The following is a 16,880-nucleotide window of genomic DNA, read 5'->3' as shown; positions in this document are numbered from 1 at the left end:
TTGTCAGTCGGACCATTCTTAGTCAGTATTTTTATCTGTAATCCTGAAAGCAAATAAACTCAAAAATGTAAATGTGTTTTGTTAAAAGTAACTGTTTAGGTATTCTTTAGAATAGAGTTCAATTCATGAGGTCTTTAAGGTTACACAGCAAGCTTGTCTGCTACCTCCAACCCCTGTTTCAGGCCCCAGTTAATGCAAATGTACCGTCCCTTACTGCTGTGGGGACTGATTGCTGTCTGGATGACAAAAGGTGGAGCAGAGAAAAATAAAGGCCCTGTGTTTTTAATTTGCATGAGAAAGCCCCTTCCCAAGATCCTCTTTTCCTTCCTTAGTTTTTTGTTTCTTTTCCCAAAGGCAATTATCAATTTCTTGGAAGAAATCTTTCCAACAGCTGTATAACAGTCAGCCATGTTTATAAGAGCCAAATATGTTGCAAGGCTGTGACAGTACAGGAAAGATTATATGGCTGTACTGTAAGGGAAGGAGAATATCTTTTAGATAGCTTTTTTTGATATTTTCTTTTGTTTGTATTCCACTATGTAGTTTAAAGGCGCTTTTAGTATACTGGTTTGTGTACTGGTGTTTGGCATGGTGCCATAGATTGCTGTAGCACTGGAGTTTTTTTATCCACCATGATAACATCAACCTATGAAACCATTAGCAAAACATTGTTATCACATTGTGTTGTGTTTAATCTGCTTGCTTATACCACAGGGCAGTTGAATGCTTTATTATGATTGGTTGAGAAATGTTTCATAGGTATGCTTTATTTTTTTGATAAACGCACACCTGACCTGTCAAATGTCTTGAAATAACCATCAAAGCAATGTCTGTGGTAACCATGGTATAAGCGGAATTAATTTGACTCCGGCCCTTTGAATTAGGCTATTGGAAAATAATGCACATTTGCTTTGCATCATGCCACATTATCACCTTGGGTGTGCATTATTTTCAAATAATTCAATGGCCTATTGTCAATTATTCCTTACATAATAAATGACATCATCCGCAAGAAATTCTTACTGGAAAATAAATGATGCAGTAGTTATTATCGAACCGGTTTGACATTAGTGATTGGATAGGGTTGTGACTTGATCTTGTTGAAGGTTGAAGTTCGTTTAGCTTGCGCGACTGTCGGTTTCTGGCAGTGATTCAGCATGCATGTCGTGACTTACAGTGACTGAAATTGAATCATGCTGAAGGGGAATATGGTCTGTTGGTAATGTGCTGTAGGAGCAAAACTATATCCATAGATTTAAAGAGATATTTCAAAAAAAAGCCCTGTCATTTTTTGGATTAAAAAATATGAAAAATGTGCATTTGTATACCAAACTCTGCGTAAATTTAGCAGGCTGTTGCATTGACTAGACTATTTTAATCCTGGCTTTTAGGAAATGTGTGACTCTTCTTGAGAAAACGCAGCTAAAGTCAAATTTAGTGAAAATATATATAATGTATATAAGTAAGTTTTGACATAAGTTGTCATAACTTATAAAAACAAGTTGAAATTGTTTAACTTAAAGTAACATATGTTGATTTGACTTTTTTTTTTACAGTGGCTCACACACAATGCAAATGTCATGGGTTCAATCCCAAGACCATACATATTAATAAAAGATATAAAATTGTCATGGCACTTCAAAGTCTCTAAATATATGACGACAAATGGCAAATGAAACGGAAATATATGACCACTGTATTTTTTTACATAGTCTTTTTTTTTTTTTCAGTGGCCAGTTTGCTGTTGTTAAGAAGTGCCGTCACAGGAGCACCGGTGTGGAATACGCAGCCAAATTTATCAAGAAGAGACGCAGCAAATCCAGTCGGCGAGGAGTATCAAAAGAGGACATTGAGAGGGAGGTCAGCATCTTGAAGGAAATTCAGCACCCCAATGTCATCACTCTTCACGATGTATTTGAAAACAAGAACGAGGTCATCCTCATCCTGGAGCTGTGAGTGAATTTTGTTTCTCTTTACTTTTCTGAGTCATGGAATAATTTACAGCCTTCAGATATTTTATTTCACAATGCAAGGCTTAAATACAGTAGGCTGGAGAAGTCGCTAGTTCAAAACCAACTGATTGCTTTAGAGCTCTGGAACTACAGTGCAGTCAGTTTTCTTTCTTAAGTCTCTCATTAATAAGAGTTCAGTAGAGAGGAGAAAGGAGAAGACCGGAAGGGAAACATAAAAGGGTAATGTTGTGAGCTGGATTCAAAGTTGCTGCCCACATGAGCATCATAGCTTATTACGTCAGAGCAAATGCATCAAAACACAGCTTTGACACTGTGTACACTGTAGTATTCTAAAATTAGCATTTTGCGTAGAAATTGATCTATAAAAGAATTTGTCAAGGGCTCGCCAGCCTATACTCACAAAGCAAACAGTTGACAAGGTCAACAGTGGGGGGTGAGGGAAACCAGTAAATTGAGTGGATGGACCAGTTTAGCTTGTTTCATTGTTTACATTCATAAACTAGTGCCGGTCTGTTCAAACAGGAAAAAATGTGTATTAAAAGAATAGCTCATCCGATATGAAAATTCTAATGCCATCCCAGCCTATATGAATTTCTTTTTTTGTTGAATGAAAATAAATTTGAAAGTGCTACCAAGTTGGGGTCAACGTGGCAAAGAATAAAAATCACATTCGTCTATCAAAATGTACAGTATACTGTAGTTTTGCTTTAGATTAGATTTATTAACTTAATATTTACTTTATTGAGGGATGAGTTAACCAAGCCAATTGTTTGTTCAAATTAATCAGTGCTAAGTAGTTACAGGTATTCAAATCAACAAAATGCCCAAATTTATGCACCTGTCTAATTTCGTTTGATTCATATTGCACATTTTCTGTTAATCCAAAAAACCTAATATCACTACTGAAATATAACTCTGTCCTTCAGTTATTTGTAGGGCTGTGCAAAAAAGCCCCTGTGTGTTTCATCAGTAAAGCCGGTTCTGTGATTAGAAGTAAGTCACCATCAGCTGATTTTAGATGGAGCGGCATTTACTACACAGAGCCGTAGTTCACAGAGAAGCTAGGCAAAATCGCATAGATTATCAGAGTCGATTTTCCTCAATTATGAACGTAATTTTGCCAAGCATCTCTGTGAACTACAGCTCTGCGTAGTAAATGCCGCTAAATCTGAAAGCAGCTGATGGCGATTTAATACTAATCAAGGAACCGGCTTGATTAGCCACTAATGCACAGATGGGATGTGTTATACATGCCTGATATGCAATTTAATGTATGCAGCTTGGCTAAGAAATATAGACGAATTCACAGAGTCACTTAGACTGATCCATCAAATCCTGTCCCATCACTGATGTAGCTTTACATGAACAGCCATAAATGAAATAAAAACACTGAATTAAATAAATTTTTCTGTTATTTATGCTTATCATTACCTCGTAAAATCATGTTCATGTTCACTTCCTGAGTTGAAGGCTAAAGCACAACCGCCGCATGTAGCTTATACTTCTAACAAGATTTACATGAAGTTAGGATAAAAATTATTTCGTTAAAAACATCTAAATAAATGTCTGTGGAGATGTATTAATTATTTATTACCTCCACACGCTAATGCAGTTTGATACAGTTAATGCAATGAGTAAATGCATAGATAAACAGCACTTTGTCAACAGCCATTTCATAAGATATAAAAACAAAATATAATTTTTTCTGACACAAAATACCAGTTAAGAAATGCAATCATATATAGGGCTGTCACTTTTTATTCGATTTTCGAATATGCATTCGAACATGACGTGAAATATCCGTATTCGAACTATAAATAAACCATCCGTTTTTTTAAATGCCATATGTAGCGCATTTTTTACAGTAACACCTCGTAATAGGAAGGGGGCTCAGAGTGAGACTGACGACGGCAACTGTGCGCAAGAGAGGGAATCAAATTGGACCAAAATGAACCTCATGTGCATGTCAAGATAGAATTATAGTTTGTATGTAAAATGACATATTTAACATGTTAAACATTTTTTAAGTGTTTAACATTATAGCAAATAAAAAAATTGCGTTAATACGTTCGCATTATGAAATTAGCATGTATGAAGATGTCATCATTTTTACAATGCAATGTAAACTTTATATTAAACAACAACAGCATTTGTCTTGTAAACGGATTTGAAATGATGATGTGTTGACTGTCGCGCGTCACATAGACGACAAGAGTCAAGTGAGATCTGCTTAAAGGAGACATATCATGCTAAATCCACTTTCTTGGCTCTTAAATGCATTTTGTTGTATATTTGTAGTGTTTATAAGTACATAAAAGTTGAAATTAGTCTCTTCAGGTGCTTTGTTGATATCTTTATATTCTGTTTTGGTCATATTTTCCAACCGGTTCTGATTTTTCTATTATCTATTACGTTTTTTGAACAATTACGTCACAGTATTTGCAGCGGAACTGCTAAATAAGGACATCGACTTCCAGCCCAACACTACGAGCAATCCGCCATTTTATATTTACATTTTATACTCGCTGCGATATTGTAGTCCAAGCTCAAGGATGCAGAAGTTACGAGAGCGTAAGAAATGTACTCACATCTGTGGGTAAAGTCATTTTTGTGTGCCCGAGGCACTTTAAGGATAACTACTTCACCAATCTCCGCCAGTATAAAGAAGGATTTGCCGATAGACTTCGTCTGATTGAGGGGTCAATTACTTCTTTCTTTGGAGACGACGAGCAGAGCACTTCGGTAAGCAGTTTATAACTTAAAGTAAAAAAGTAAAAGTACACAGTGGTCATGGTTTAGCAGTGCTGTTTCTCACTCCGAAGGCTGCAGCCTGCGGAGATCGCTTTTGGGCATCAAGCCTGGTTTAAGTTAACTGAGCATCACATTTGCAAGTCATGAGCATATTACAACAACTTACGATTAACTAAGAATAATAGTAAACTTTATAATTGTTAATATTCTGAAATAAGACCGTCTTGATGACGTATGCAGCCTAGATATGCGACCTCCGGAGGCTGCAGCCTCACACCATTGCGATACCTCCATATGAAGACGTTGTTCTGCAGGTTCGTCGTCTTCATTTTCCTCTCAGTCCGTTTCCGACTCTGGCGCGAACATATAAGGCTGGATGGACAAGTCTTCCGTTGTTGACATTTTGTGAATAACGAGTAAATAAAAAGTTTCTGTGCAGCTAGATAATCGTATCTCTGCTATAAAACTACAAAAATGGCCGAACGGGGTGGAGTTTAACCGAGTGTCACCTCTGCAACCTGGAGAGGGGGCAGGGTATGACGTGCATTTAAAAAGACAGTACCAAAACGAGTTGCTCTCAGATGCACATCAGAAAAGGGGTAGAAAAGGGGTTATATTATTCATTAAATGAATATGAAGAGTTTGGTTCCGAAACGCAATAAATCCATTTTGACTAATTTTGGTAAAAACGTGTTTTCTATACCAAGAAAGTGACAAGATAAAAAAAACACTATTTTCTGTTACAAACTTTCACATAGCATCTTAAGGTTGTAAAAACATAAAAAATCCTAATCCATAATTTTATTTTCAAATATTTATTGTAAAAAATATTTTTTTTCACAAAATGCAATAAATCCATGACAAGTTTTTTTTTAAATGCTATAAATCTATTGAATCAATATATAAATGTCATCTTTGCCATGTTATATCCATTTAGTTGACTAGAGCAGTGTTTCCCAACCTTTTTTCTGCCACGGCACAGTTTTGATAAGTAACAAATATACTGCACACCACTTTTACAAGAAGCAGTAACAGATCTGCATAAACCTGTATTGTGATGCTTAAATATCTTGTTAAACTGGAATATTATACTGTATTAAACATAGTATAAACATTAAATGTAAAAATCTTGTTTTGATGAACACAAATATCCTGGCTGGAATTGATGACAGTGACACAGCTGTGACAAACTCAGCAACCTGGTATCTAGCTTCTAGCGCTTTTTCAAACACTGTGGCAGTGTTTTTTTCCACGGCACACCAAGGCACAGTGGTTGGGAAACACTGGACTAGTGGTACACACTGATAAAAAAACATTAATGGCATTAATCAAAACACTTACTTTGTCATATTATAAACACTGTCATTGCTGCTGTCATCCTTGGGACATCGTCGCTGAACTTTTTTGACAGCAATCAGCTGTAAAATGTTTTGGTCTTGCTCGATTTTCGTAGACTTTGAGTAAAATAATAGAAAGTTTTTCAGAAGATCTCCTCGGGTCAATATGTTAGCAGTACAGAAGCTTGATGCTGTCGGGAGAACAAGCAACAGTCTGCTTTTTCCATTTCCCGAGTGCCTCTCGCATAAATTATTCGATTTTGATGGGTTACGTTTCTTTCCCGGTCACAGAAAACCCCCACAGGTTAGCAATGCCATCAAAGTATTAATTTGTTTTTGTTTGTTTATTGATCACCAAGATCACCGCCGTTGTTGTTTACATTGCGTGGAATGGTGCGCTGTGATTTGTTGGGCAGATATATTGCATTCTGCAGAGAAGGAGGACTGCCGTTTATTGCGTTTCGGGAAAGAAGGGAGAAAAGATGACAGAATAACATGGCGGATATTGGATTTTGTGAAAAAATTAAGAATTTACTTTTAAATACTGACCTGATACAATACTGATTTTGGCGGTAACTCTTCTTTATTAAATGGCATTTATTGGGTTCTGGAACCAAACTCTTCATATTATTCTTCACTTTGTCAGACTTCTCTGTTTATTACTTTGTATACAAAGAGGGAGTGATTTTATTTTTATTATTATTATTGTAAGGGTTTGTTCAGTTCAGTAGTGGTGTAGTAATTGTGTCAAAAACAAAAGTATAACAGTAAATAAAAATCATTTCAGCATATCAGTTATTAGGCACATAAGCATTAAAATATTTGGTATCGGTTATATAAAATTTGTATTGGTAAATCAATAGTAAAGAACATTCTGTAAAAAATAATCTTAATATCTTTAACACTGGCTGAGCAAATCTATGTCAAAGATTGAAATTAGATTATAAAACAGAGTCATATACTGTATATTGAATGCTGTTAAAATTACTTAATGACTGAAGTGTATCATTTCAGTTCTTTTGAAAACCTTAATACAATGCCTTAATCTTGTTTACAAATGTTTTGTAGATTAATAGGCTTTATGCCCAGCTGCACTACTTCCTAAACTTCAGCCAGCTCCTTGTTTCCTGTCTTCCATTATTGGACAAACTGATTAATCCAGGTGTGCCTGACCTCAGTAGTCCCAACAACAATAATCAGACACACCTGGATTAATCAGTTTGTCCAATAATGGCAGACAGGAAACAAGGAGCTGACTGAAGTTCAGGAAGTAGTGCAGCTGGGCATAGAGCCTATTTGCTTTGTTAAAATACAGAAATGTTTTGTGCTATACAGTGTTGTATTATCATGAGGTATAATTTCTAGTTTTAAAATGATCCAAACTGAATGTTTAAATGGTCCAGTAATCATGGCGGTCAGGGAGGTGATTGTGGAAGGTTTTGATATATGTAAATATTTTAGGGACCCTTGTTGTAAATTGATACTTTGTCCTGAGGGCCTTGAGGAAAATGCTAACTGGTAATTAGATAAGATCTATGAAGATAGATGATTGTTAAACAATGTTAACATAAATGGCATCTGGAATGCAAAGCTTCAACATTTCAGTAGAATTTTTTGTTACACATCAATTACGTGGAGGAAGTATCCTTCTTCAAAAGCTCTCGAAGTGTGTCTCCTAACCCAACTGGTTTGCATTACTTCTTCATAACTCTTTTTTGTCTAGCAGCCAGTACTACTGTTACAAGGGACGTCCCTGGAGCTGCTCTGATCTCATGTTTGTACACATTACTCATCTGTGAAGCACTTTTTGTTGTTGTTTGTTTTTAACTGAGAGTTAAGTACCTTACTTAAAGACATAGCAACACGATTCCGACTTCAGGACCGAAGGTCAAGTTTCTTTTCCGGGTCATTTAGCGTCCTTCGTAACCCATGTACGGTCTCATGCTATTGTGAAGGGAGATGTTAAGCTATCATTGCTGTTTCTCACGTTGTTCAGGGTGGGGGCGGGTGTTTTTCTTTCTGTTCCCATGAGAGGAATACAGACCTATCTGAGGCGTGTGTTGTTGCAGCTGGGTGGCTTGTCGCTGCACTTGCTCAAGCTCTCTATTAGCAGCATGTGTTATCATGTCACCAGCGTGCAGCTGGTTTGCACCTTCTTTGCTGCAGAAATTCAAACCCGGATCCCAAAGTCTATGATTATAGGCTTGCCAACAACCATATTTGTCAAAGTTAATCACTCTGGGACACATCGAGAGGCCATTGCTTCTATTTAATAAGCCAGATTCTCTCTTGGTGATTTTTTGTTAATCTTTATCCATCATATTTACCTTAGTCACCTTAGTTAATTTTTTTGCAAAGGACAGGAAGGCTGTGATTTTGCATTAATTTAGTAAGTCCTAATTTAAGATTATTCTTAAGAAATGAACAATTTGTCCAGGTAATGTGATTCATTAGCCTGAGTAAATTATGAGAGAAATTACCCTATGGGGTGAACTATCCCTTTAAGCAATGTAGCACTTATGTGTATTAACTCAGCTTATGTGCATTTTTTACATCAACTTCAACGTAGCTCATGCGATCAGATTTTAACTCTTTAACTGGCGCAGCCCTCTTTGAGTGGGGAGGGGGTGAAAAGGTGATGTAAACCTTCAATTTAATATAACTCTAGCATGTTTTGGTCTAGAAGTCTTCTTTTAAAGAAGACACTTTATAAAGTTTTTTTACGGAAGTGTCTGTAGGGGTGAAAATATAAAAAAAATTGTTATAGCAGTTTAAATTTATTGTAATCAATAAAAAATAATGCAATATAGTATTATTTTATACATAAAATTATCAATAAAAATGAGATTTGTGTTGGTTTGCTGTGATGTTTGCTGCTTACTCTTAATTAATAAATTATAGTCACTGCATTATTATTGCTGCTAAAAGGTTTTGAAGACCTTTCCAACAATATATAGTTTGTCGTAATAGATTAACTTTTACATTATAAATATTGAAGTAAATTCAGGTGTTCTGCTCACAGGGACCATGGCATGAAAATCTTTTCCATGTTTTAGTGCTATAATTGGATTCCCAGTGCTTCTATAAACTTAGAAAATGTGAAAAAGATCAACCCAGTAACTTAGTTTGGGTAATTCATTCTCTACAAGCACGTGAAAAAATAGGTAATTGAAATTTGGCTATCTTTATGATGTCATAAGGAGCTCTTATTATAATAATACCGCCCGCTAATCTGCACTATCCAACCACGGCACTCCTATTTAGTGCAGAGAGAAAGAGAAAATAATTCACAGCACAATTTAGTTTGAATTGCATTAAAACACTATAATTGTGATCAGTGTTTGCACTAGGGCTGTCACTTTTGAGAAAAATCTAATTCGAACGGATTTCGAATATCATGCCCAGGTAAAAAAGTAGTATACTTTAGTGTATTAGAAATATGATTGAAGTACATGAAGTATAAAACAAGTATGCTTCTACTTGTTGTACTTAATTTAAAGAGTATTTAATATGTACTTTTTAAAAGTATACTTCCAAAAAGATATAATTAAGTTCAACTTAACAGTCCAAAAAATAAGTATACTAATTTCGCAATAATTCAATTATCTTTTAAATGTACTTTTTGAAAGTATACTTCAAAAAAGATGTAATTAAGTTCAACTTAAGAGTCCAAAAAATAAGTATACTAATTTACCAGTAATTAAAATATTTTTTAAATGTACTTTTTGAAAGTGTACTTTGTTGTCAATGTATTTTAAATTGTATAGAAGTTTATTTTTTTTAAGTATATTAAATTTGACATACTTAGAGTGACAATTCAATATACTTATGGGAAGTATATTTTTTGGAAATTAATTGTTAATTTACTTTTTTAGCATACTAGGATCTCACTTCATTAGAAGTGTGACTTCTGTACACTTTATACAGTACACTATAAAATAAGTGTATTTTTAGTTGCATATCAGAGTACTTTCATAAAATACGTTAGAATAATAAAATGTAGGCTATACACTGCATGAAAAGAGCTGTATCCAGACAAATACGGATGGGAAATCCCTGCTAAACTTTAGGTTTGCCAGATAAATGAGGCAGAGTGCTTGGAAACGTAATACTCAGAAGTAAACTCGTGAAACATCCAGAAACCTTGTGTATATGGATGTATACTGGTGGAAGTTTCTAGGAATCCTCACAGCTGGTTGTAAGGAGTGCTGGTTGTGAGGTGTGAAGGGTTAATGACAGAGTTGCTGTCTCTGTTTTCAAAGCTGGGTGGGGGGTTCAAGGCAGCACATAACATAAAAACATTATATATCTACAAGTGTGTTTACTAAATACATGTATTATTATGCTAATGTAATTTAATTGATAAAGGTTTTTTTTATTTAAGAAAATCTGAGCATCACTCAAAATAACTGTCAACATGTTTGTCAACTAAACATGTTTTGTAAACGTTATACATTTTATAAAAATATTTAATATTTTATTATTGATAAAGTATAAAGAACAAATCAGTGTGAAAACGCAGATTATAAAAAGTACATAAAGTGCCAGCAGAGGATCCAAAATAATGAAAAAAAAAAAAAACATCCAATGCAACTTGGAAATTGTAGTCAAAATACATCTACAGCAGCATGCTAAAGCAGTACCAACGCCAGGGCAAAAGACTCAAATTCCCAGAATGCACCTGCACCCACCCATTCATTCCCACCAATCAGGATCAACGGCATTTTTCAAACCGCTACTGACTCGTTTTCATGCTAAACAGTACGGCTGAGGTAAGTTTGACTTTCATTCCTTTACATCGCGCAGATCTGTTCCATATTTGTTCCTATTTTGTTCTTCACTGTGATTATTTTTGTCTTTATGCGAGAAGTGTTTTAATTTAAAGCACACACAGGAAACATTAAGAGTAAGTTATACACTGTACACAGTAACGTTAGGAACTTGAACATGCGGTTTTTCAGTGAGCAAAGTAACATGCAAAATGCCTGATAAACGAATCAATTCGATGTTTAAAACTTTAAAAATAAAACGGCAAGATTACTTGTGTTGGAGATGTTCAGCTAACTGTAGCAAATGGCTCTTTCTGCTATTTTAAACGATAACCTTAGACGATTTCTGTTGTTTAAAAGCTCATTGCTGTAGGTAAGTTCTGATAGATGCTGCTTATTTTGCAAGCCTGTTTTAATAGCTTTATTCTGTTTAGTAACCAAGCCAGCTTCACTTTAAGTTTAAGATAAACTAACGTTAGATGTTGTTGTAAAGAAGCTTGGAGTCAAAATATATTTTAAAGTTGTATGATTGTCTTCTTTTTTAATATGATGTCTATCCATGTTTGTGTTTACAGAGGTCATGTACCATGTGGTCGACCTTGCTGACGCTGAAGAGGTTTCTGTGTAAAAAATGATGTAAGTTAAGTTTAATCTTTTAATTTAATATTGTTTTAATTCATGCCCATGTCATGCTGGCTACCAGTCAAATATCGCATACAATTAAAAATACTATTAATCACCAATAAAACCTTAAAAGGCCCAGCACCTTCGTATCTTAGAGAATTAATATCAGAATACAATCCAACACGTACACTGCGGTCGCAAAATTCTGGTCTCTTAATTTTCCCTAGAATATCAAAAGTGTCTAAGCTCTGAAATGATTTGCCAACTGGTATCTGTGAATCAGACACAGTCAATCACTTTAAATCTAAAGGGACACTTCACCCATTTGTATTAAGCTTTGTATCTTTAGAACCCCAGTCATGTTTTTGAATGGTCATGCATCATTTCCTGAGACAGGAGAAATACAGATTTCAGTGTTGCACTTCCTTCTTTCAATGATGTAAAAAATTATAATTTTGCATCATTGAAAGAAGGAAGTCCAATATCTTTGTTGAGGTGGTGAGACTACAAACACCCCTTTTTTAGTCAAATAGGCACCAAATTCGAAATGTATGTTACATTTCCACTACAAATATGAGACACTTTCAATAAAGATTAATGTTTCTACAGGTGAAATGCTCCATTAAAGGATAATTCTGGTATTTAACACTTTGAGTCTTATTTCTGGTTTGTTTTGGATGAATTACAGTGATGGACACTGTAATTTTGACAATGGGTCGTGTCTTTTTTTGACTCGTTTAGAAGCGTCTCTTCACTGCTTCAGAGTGGAAGTCAAGGGTCATGCACAAACATGTCATTAAAACAACACTTAACCTTCATTTTCAAAACTGTCCCTTACGAATATTAACCATGGTTTTATTGTGGTAAAAGTGTAGTAACCATGTTTTTTTTGGTCAATTGATTACTATGAGCAAAACCATGGTTTTACTACACTAACCATGGTTTAACTATGGTTTTTGAAAACCATGGTTGTCAAAACCATTGTTATTTTGTGGTAGCTATGGTTTTACTACAGTAACCATGGTTTTTTTGGTCTTAACTGTAGTAAAACCATGGTTAATTTTCGTAAGGGGTGCTACTCACCGAGTGGTTCTTGGTGTTCGTTGATGATTAAAAACAAGTAGTGTAGCGAAATACAGTTTCTGTGGTGTTTTATTTGGCATTTTGTAAAATTCCATTGACTTCTCTTGGAAGACTCATTGCTCGCTGATATATCACTCTGCCGCCGGAAATGGAAAAGGGTCTGTTTACATCTGGTTGTAGTTTTTTCGCTCGGTTTCTCTCAAAAGGCTAGCATGAGCAGAGCAACTGTGCCCTCGGAGTAGGGCACAAATTTTTCCCATATTTGATGGCTCAGTGACCAGCCTTAGGTTTGAATTTGAGCTCGATTGTGACTGTCTATACGCTAGACACCAAGTTCCGTTCAGCATCCTTGTTAGGCAAAGTGGTTGTCGCCATCAAGTGGTCAAGAGTGTGCTAACGCTTCAGACTCAAATATAGAGCGGAAGTATATACGTGGTTGTGAGGTGTCTGAAAAAATAGATCCACTATAGCAAATAACACGGATTGAAATCATACATTGCTCTGATATATTTGTTTTTAATCATCAACGAACACCACAAACCACTCTGTGAGTAGCACAGTTTTGAAAATGAACGTTAAGTGTTGTTTTAATGACATGTTTGTGCATGGCCCTTGACTTCCATTCTGAAGCAGTCAAGAGACGCTTCTAAACAAGTTAAAAAGTCAAGACACGACCCATTGTCAAAATTTCAGTGACCATCACTGTAGTTCATCCAAAACAAACCAGAAATGAGACTCAAAGTGTTTAATACCGGAATTATTCTTTAAGACTTTTTTTCTTTAACAAAGCATTCACATAATTTGTCTAGTAAATTATACTTATCTCGCAAAAGTTAGCTTGTACGGAACAAAGCATTCACATAACTCGTCTGGGTAATTTACTAATGCCGCAATAGCTAGCCTGTCTGGAACCGAGCAGATATTAAAACACAACACTGTGTGACACTGCATTACATGTGAATGGCCCCTACGCTAATAGGATTTTGTTTCTCTCTCCCTGTCTCGTCCTCAAACCCGAGGACATTGAGACAAACAGACCAGTTCTGGCTGCCGTGGAGGTCAACACACCACTGATCTACTGGCTGCCCTTCAACGTGATGCCCAGCCGATGCCTGACCACCGACGGAACTAGGGCTGCACGATAAGTCGCATGTGTTTGTCAGGCGCATCTCCTCAGTAATGCCGGTTCCTTGATTAGTATTAAATCGCCATCAGCTGTTTTCAGATGTAGCAGCTTTAACTACACAGAGCCGTAGTTCACTGACAATCGGGGCAATTTCGCATTAATTATCGCGGACGTATCGGCTGCGATATGTATGCGATATGGCCCAGCTTGTCAGGGAACTACGGCTCTGTAGTTAAAGCTGCTCCATCTGAAAACAGCTGATGGCGATTTAATACTAATCAAGGAACCGGCATTACTGAGGAGATGCGCCTGACAAACACATGCGATTTATCGTGCAGCCCTAGACGGAACCCGTTAAATCTCCTTATCCGTTTACATCCCATATATATATATGTGTATATCTTTTCCTCCTAGGACTTTTTGTTCCTCCCTGAGGTTTTTCTCCTAGGGTTTTTTTAACCCCGGGGAGTCAAGCAACATTGGCTTAACTTAGCACCCTCTTGTATACGAGACATTATTAATTTGCTCACTTGTAAAGTTTATTCATAGCCGCTGTATTTTGCTACTTATATTGTCTGTCGATTTTTCTGTTTCCCCTGCTTCTTTTAATGTAAAGCTGCTTTGAAACAACTACAAATTGTGAAAAGCGCTATATAAATAAAATTGAAATTGAAATGTCTCTTTCCTGTTTTACAGATGCAGTGAGGGAGTGATTCCCCAACATCGAGGTGGCAGAGATCCGGGACCTTCTACGGAGGAAGTGCAACAATGCCAGTTACAAGGCCTCCAGTAGTTCAAATCAGAGCTAGATGTCCATATAGTACAAGTTGTTCGCAATTGTTCTCTTCCCGGCATTTCAAAGAAAGTCGACTGTTTAAGGTTCCCCATTTTGCCAATATCTGTTTTGTGTGTTACTTTTGTGTCATTAATAAAGATCCTTTTTTGAAATGCAGTTTGTAATCTGTTTGTGTGCATTTGAACTGAATTGTTATATTATACACTTGTAGTGTAACAGCAATATTCATGCTTAAGTATAACAAAATGGGGATAAAAGTACAAATTAAATATACTTAAAATATAAAAAATACACTATAATAATATTGCACTGAAAGTACGTGTCTATGATGTTTAGGTTATAATTGAAATTCACTTTAAAAACATTATTATTGTCATAGTGGGACACTTTAAAAGCACTAAAAATAGTTAGGAAGTGCATTTGTAGAGCACTTGAAATATTACAGAGGCATACTAAATTAACATAGTTTATACTAATTATAAGTATGATAGCAGTATGCACAAAATGTACTTAAACACAACTATAATTTGTGCTGCAATGGCTTTTTAAGTGTATTTCCATTAAAATTGCAATACAATGCAATTGTACTGTAAGTGTGCTTAATTACTCATAAATCTTGATTTTCAGGAGTGTATTTTAGTGCACTTGAAGTTTAAAAAAAGTTGTTCCATTTTAGCATACTATTTACACTTGAAGTGTAATCAAATAGGTGTTAAGTTGAAGTTAATACATAATTGAGTACACTTAACTATACTTGGATTTGACGAAAATAGTACAAAATCTAGAAAATATACTTAGTACACTTTTTTAAAGTATATTTTTAATAGAATTTTTTTTTTACCTGGGTGGATGTATCCGAATATATTCGAATATCTAGGCACCCCCCCCGCGCATCAAAAACCCACCGTAATGGAGATTCAATCACAAAATTATTAACAGTGACAGTCATAAACTGGGCTGTCTGGATTACCTTTTTACTTAATGTTTGAAACAGCAGGTTATCAACTTGTGAATAAAAAACTTAAATATGAAAAAACGATTCAGAGCAGTTACAAACAATAATGTGACAACTTAAACAGCAGCAGGAGTATAGGAACCCAAACGGAACTCGCGCCCCCGCAGATTTCGGTAGAAAACTCCACGGAATTCTGCGGATGTAATGCCCGTCATTGACAAGCACACATATCCCGCGCTTGAGCGTGTTTGTGGGACGTAATCTCATTGACAACAAGCACACATACATAGCCTCTCCCGCACATTTGTGAGCCGTCGTTGACAAGTACATTAACCCTGCGCATGCTTTTTGCTCGCCCGTTTTTAATGATAGAGAGCACAAACCCTTTGATACTTGAGATTAAATTAAACTTACCGCTGAGTTAAGCGGTTCTCACTTGACTCTGTCGTCTATGTGACGTGCGACATTCAGCACATGATCATTTCAAATCCGTTTACAAGACAAATGCTGTTGTTGTTTAATATAAAGTTTACATTGCGTTGTAAAAATGATGAAATTATATTCATACATGCTAATTTCATAATGCGAACGTATTAACACAAGCTTTTTTCTGCTATAATATTTAACATTATAAACAATTTGTCATTTTATATACAACTATAATTCTATCTTGACATGCACATGAGGTTCATGTTGGTCCAATTTGATTTCCTCTCTTGCGCACAGTTGCAGTCGTTGGTCTCACTCTCAGCCTCCTTCCCATTACGAGGTGTTACTGTAAAAAATGCGCTAAACATAGCATTTAAAAAAACGGATGGTTTATTTATAGTTCGAATACGGATATTTCACGATATTTCTAAAGATTTATTTGACATCTTAAAAAAATATTGTGACATGGCCCCTTTAACCAGTAAAAGCCAGTTTTTATGCTTTATACAGTCTGATTGTTTCCAACAACTTTTTTATCTATCCTCTTTTTACAGAGTTGCAGGTGGTGAACTCTTTGACTTTCTGGCTGAAAAAGAGTCATTGAGTGAAGAGGAAGCCACCGAGTTTCTCAAGCAGATCTTGGATGGAGTCAGTTACCTGCACTCCAAACAGATTGCCCATTTTGACCTTAAGGTAGGCAGTCTGTTCTGAATAAGTTGTACGATTTGATTTGCATTTGCATTCATGTCTTTAACCGACTTGTCTGTGATTGGTCAGGATACTTAACATCTTAAGACTTTTTATGATATTTAGCCTTAATCTTGTTTTTACCTGTATGTTATATTTGCCGCTGGCACTATAACATGACTGACAAAAATAAATAAACAGAGATTATGTTTTTTCCCCTTCCACTTAAATCACTTCCTAGTGTAACCGGTCTAACTTGAAGGCAAACATGACGTTTAACACTTAAAACGACACTCACTTTACCTACAAAACATCATCTACAGAACAAAATTAAATAGCCTAGCAATAAA

The 16,880-nt window shown here is 35.7% G+C and overlaps 1 protein-coding gene and 1 long non-coding RNA gene across 2 annotated transcripts in view; both read left to right on the top strand.

Moving 5' to 3' along the window:
* The window catches only part of dapk1 (death-associated protein kinase 1), an 86,469-nt gene that overhangs the window by 27,249 nt on the left and 42,340 nt on the right, over positions 1-16,880 (top strand). The window contains exons 3-4 of the mRNA XM_065267241.2: positions 1,731-1,952; positions 16,398-16,536. Of these exons, the coding sequence (XP_065123313.2) occupies positions 1,731-1,952; positions 16,398-16,536 (361 nt within the window). The remainder of the gene's footprint in view (positions 1-1,730; positions 1,953-16,397; positions 16,537-16,880) is intronic.
* On the top strand, positions 10,553-14,615 carry LOC135750866 (uncharacterized). Its single transcript, XR_012336687.1, has 2 exons — positions 10,553-10,967; positions 11,406-14,615. It is a non-coding gene; the product is annotated as an uncharacterized lncRNA (long non-coding RNA).

This window comes from Paramisgurnus dabryanus, chromosome 5 (assembly GCF_030506205.2).
Source record: "Paramisgurnus dabryanus chromosome 5, PD_genome_1.1, whole genome shotgun sequence".
Classification (NCBI taxonomy): domain Eukaryota; kingdom Metazoa; phylum Chordata; class Actinopteri; order Cypriniformes; family Cobitidae; genus Paramisgurnus; species Paramisgurnus dabryanus.
This window is presented reverse-complemented; position numbering and strand designations above follow the sequence as displayed.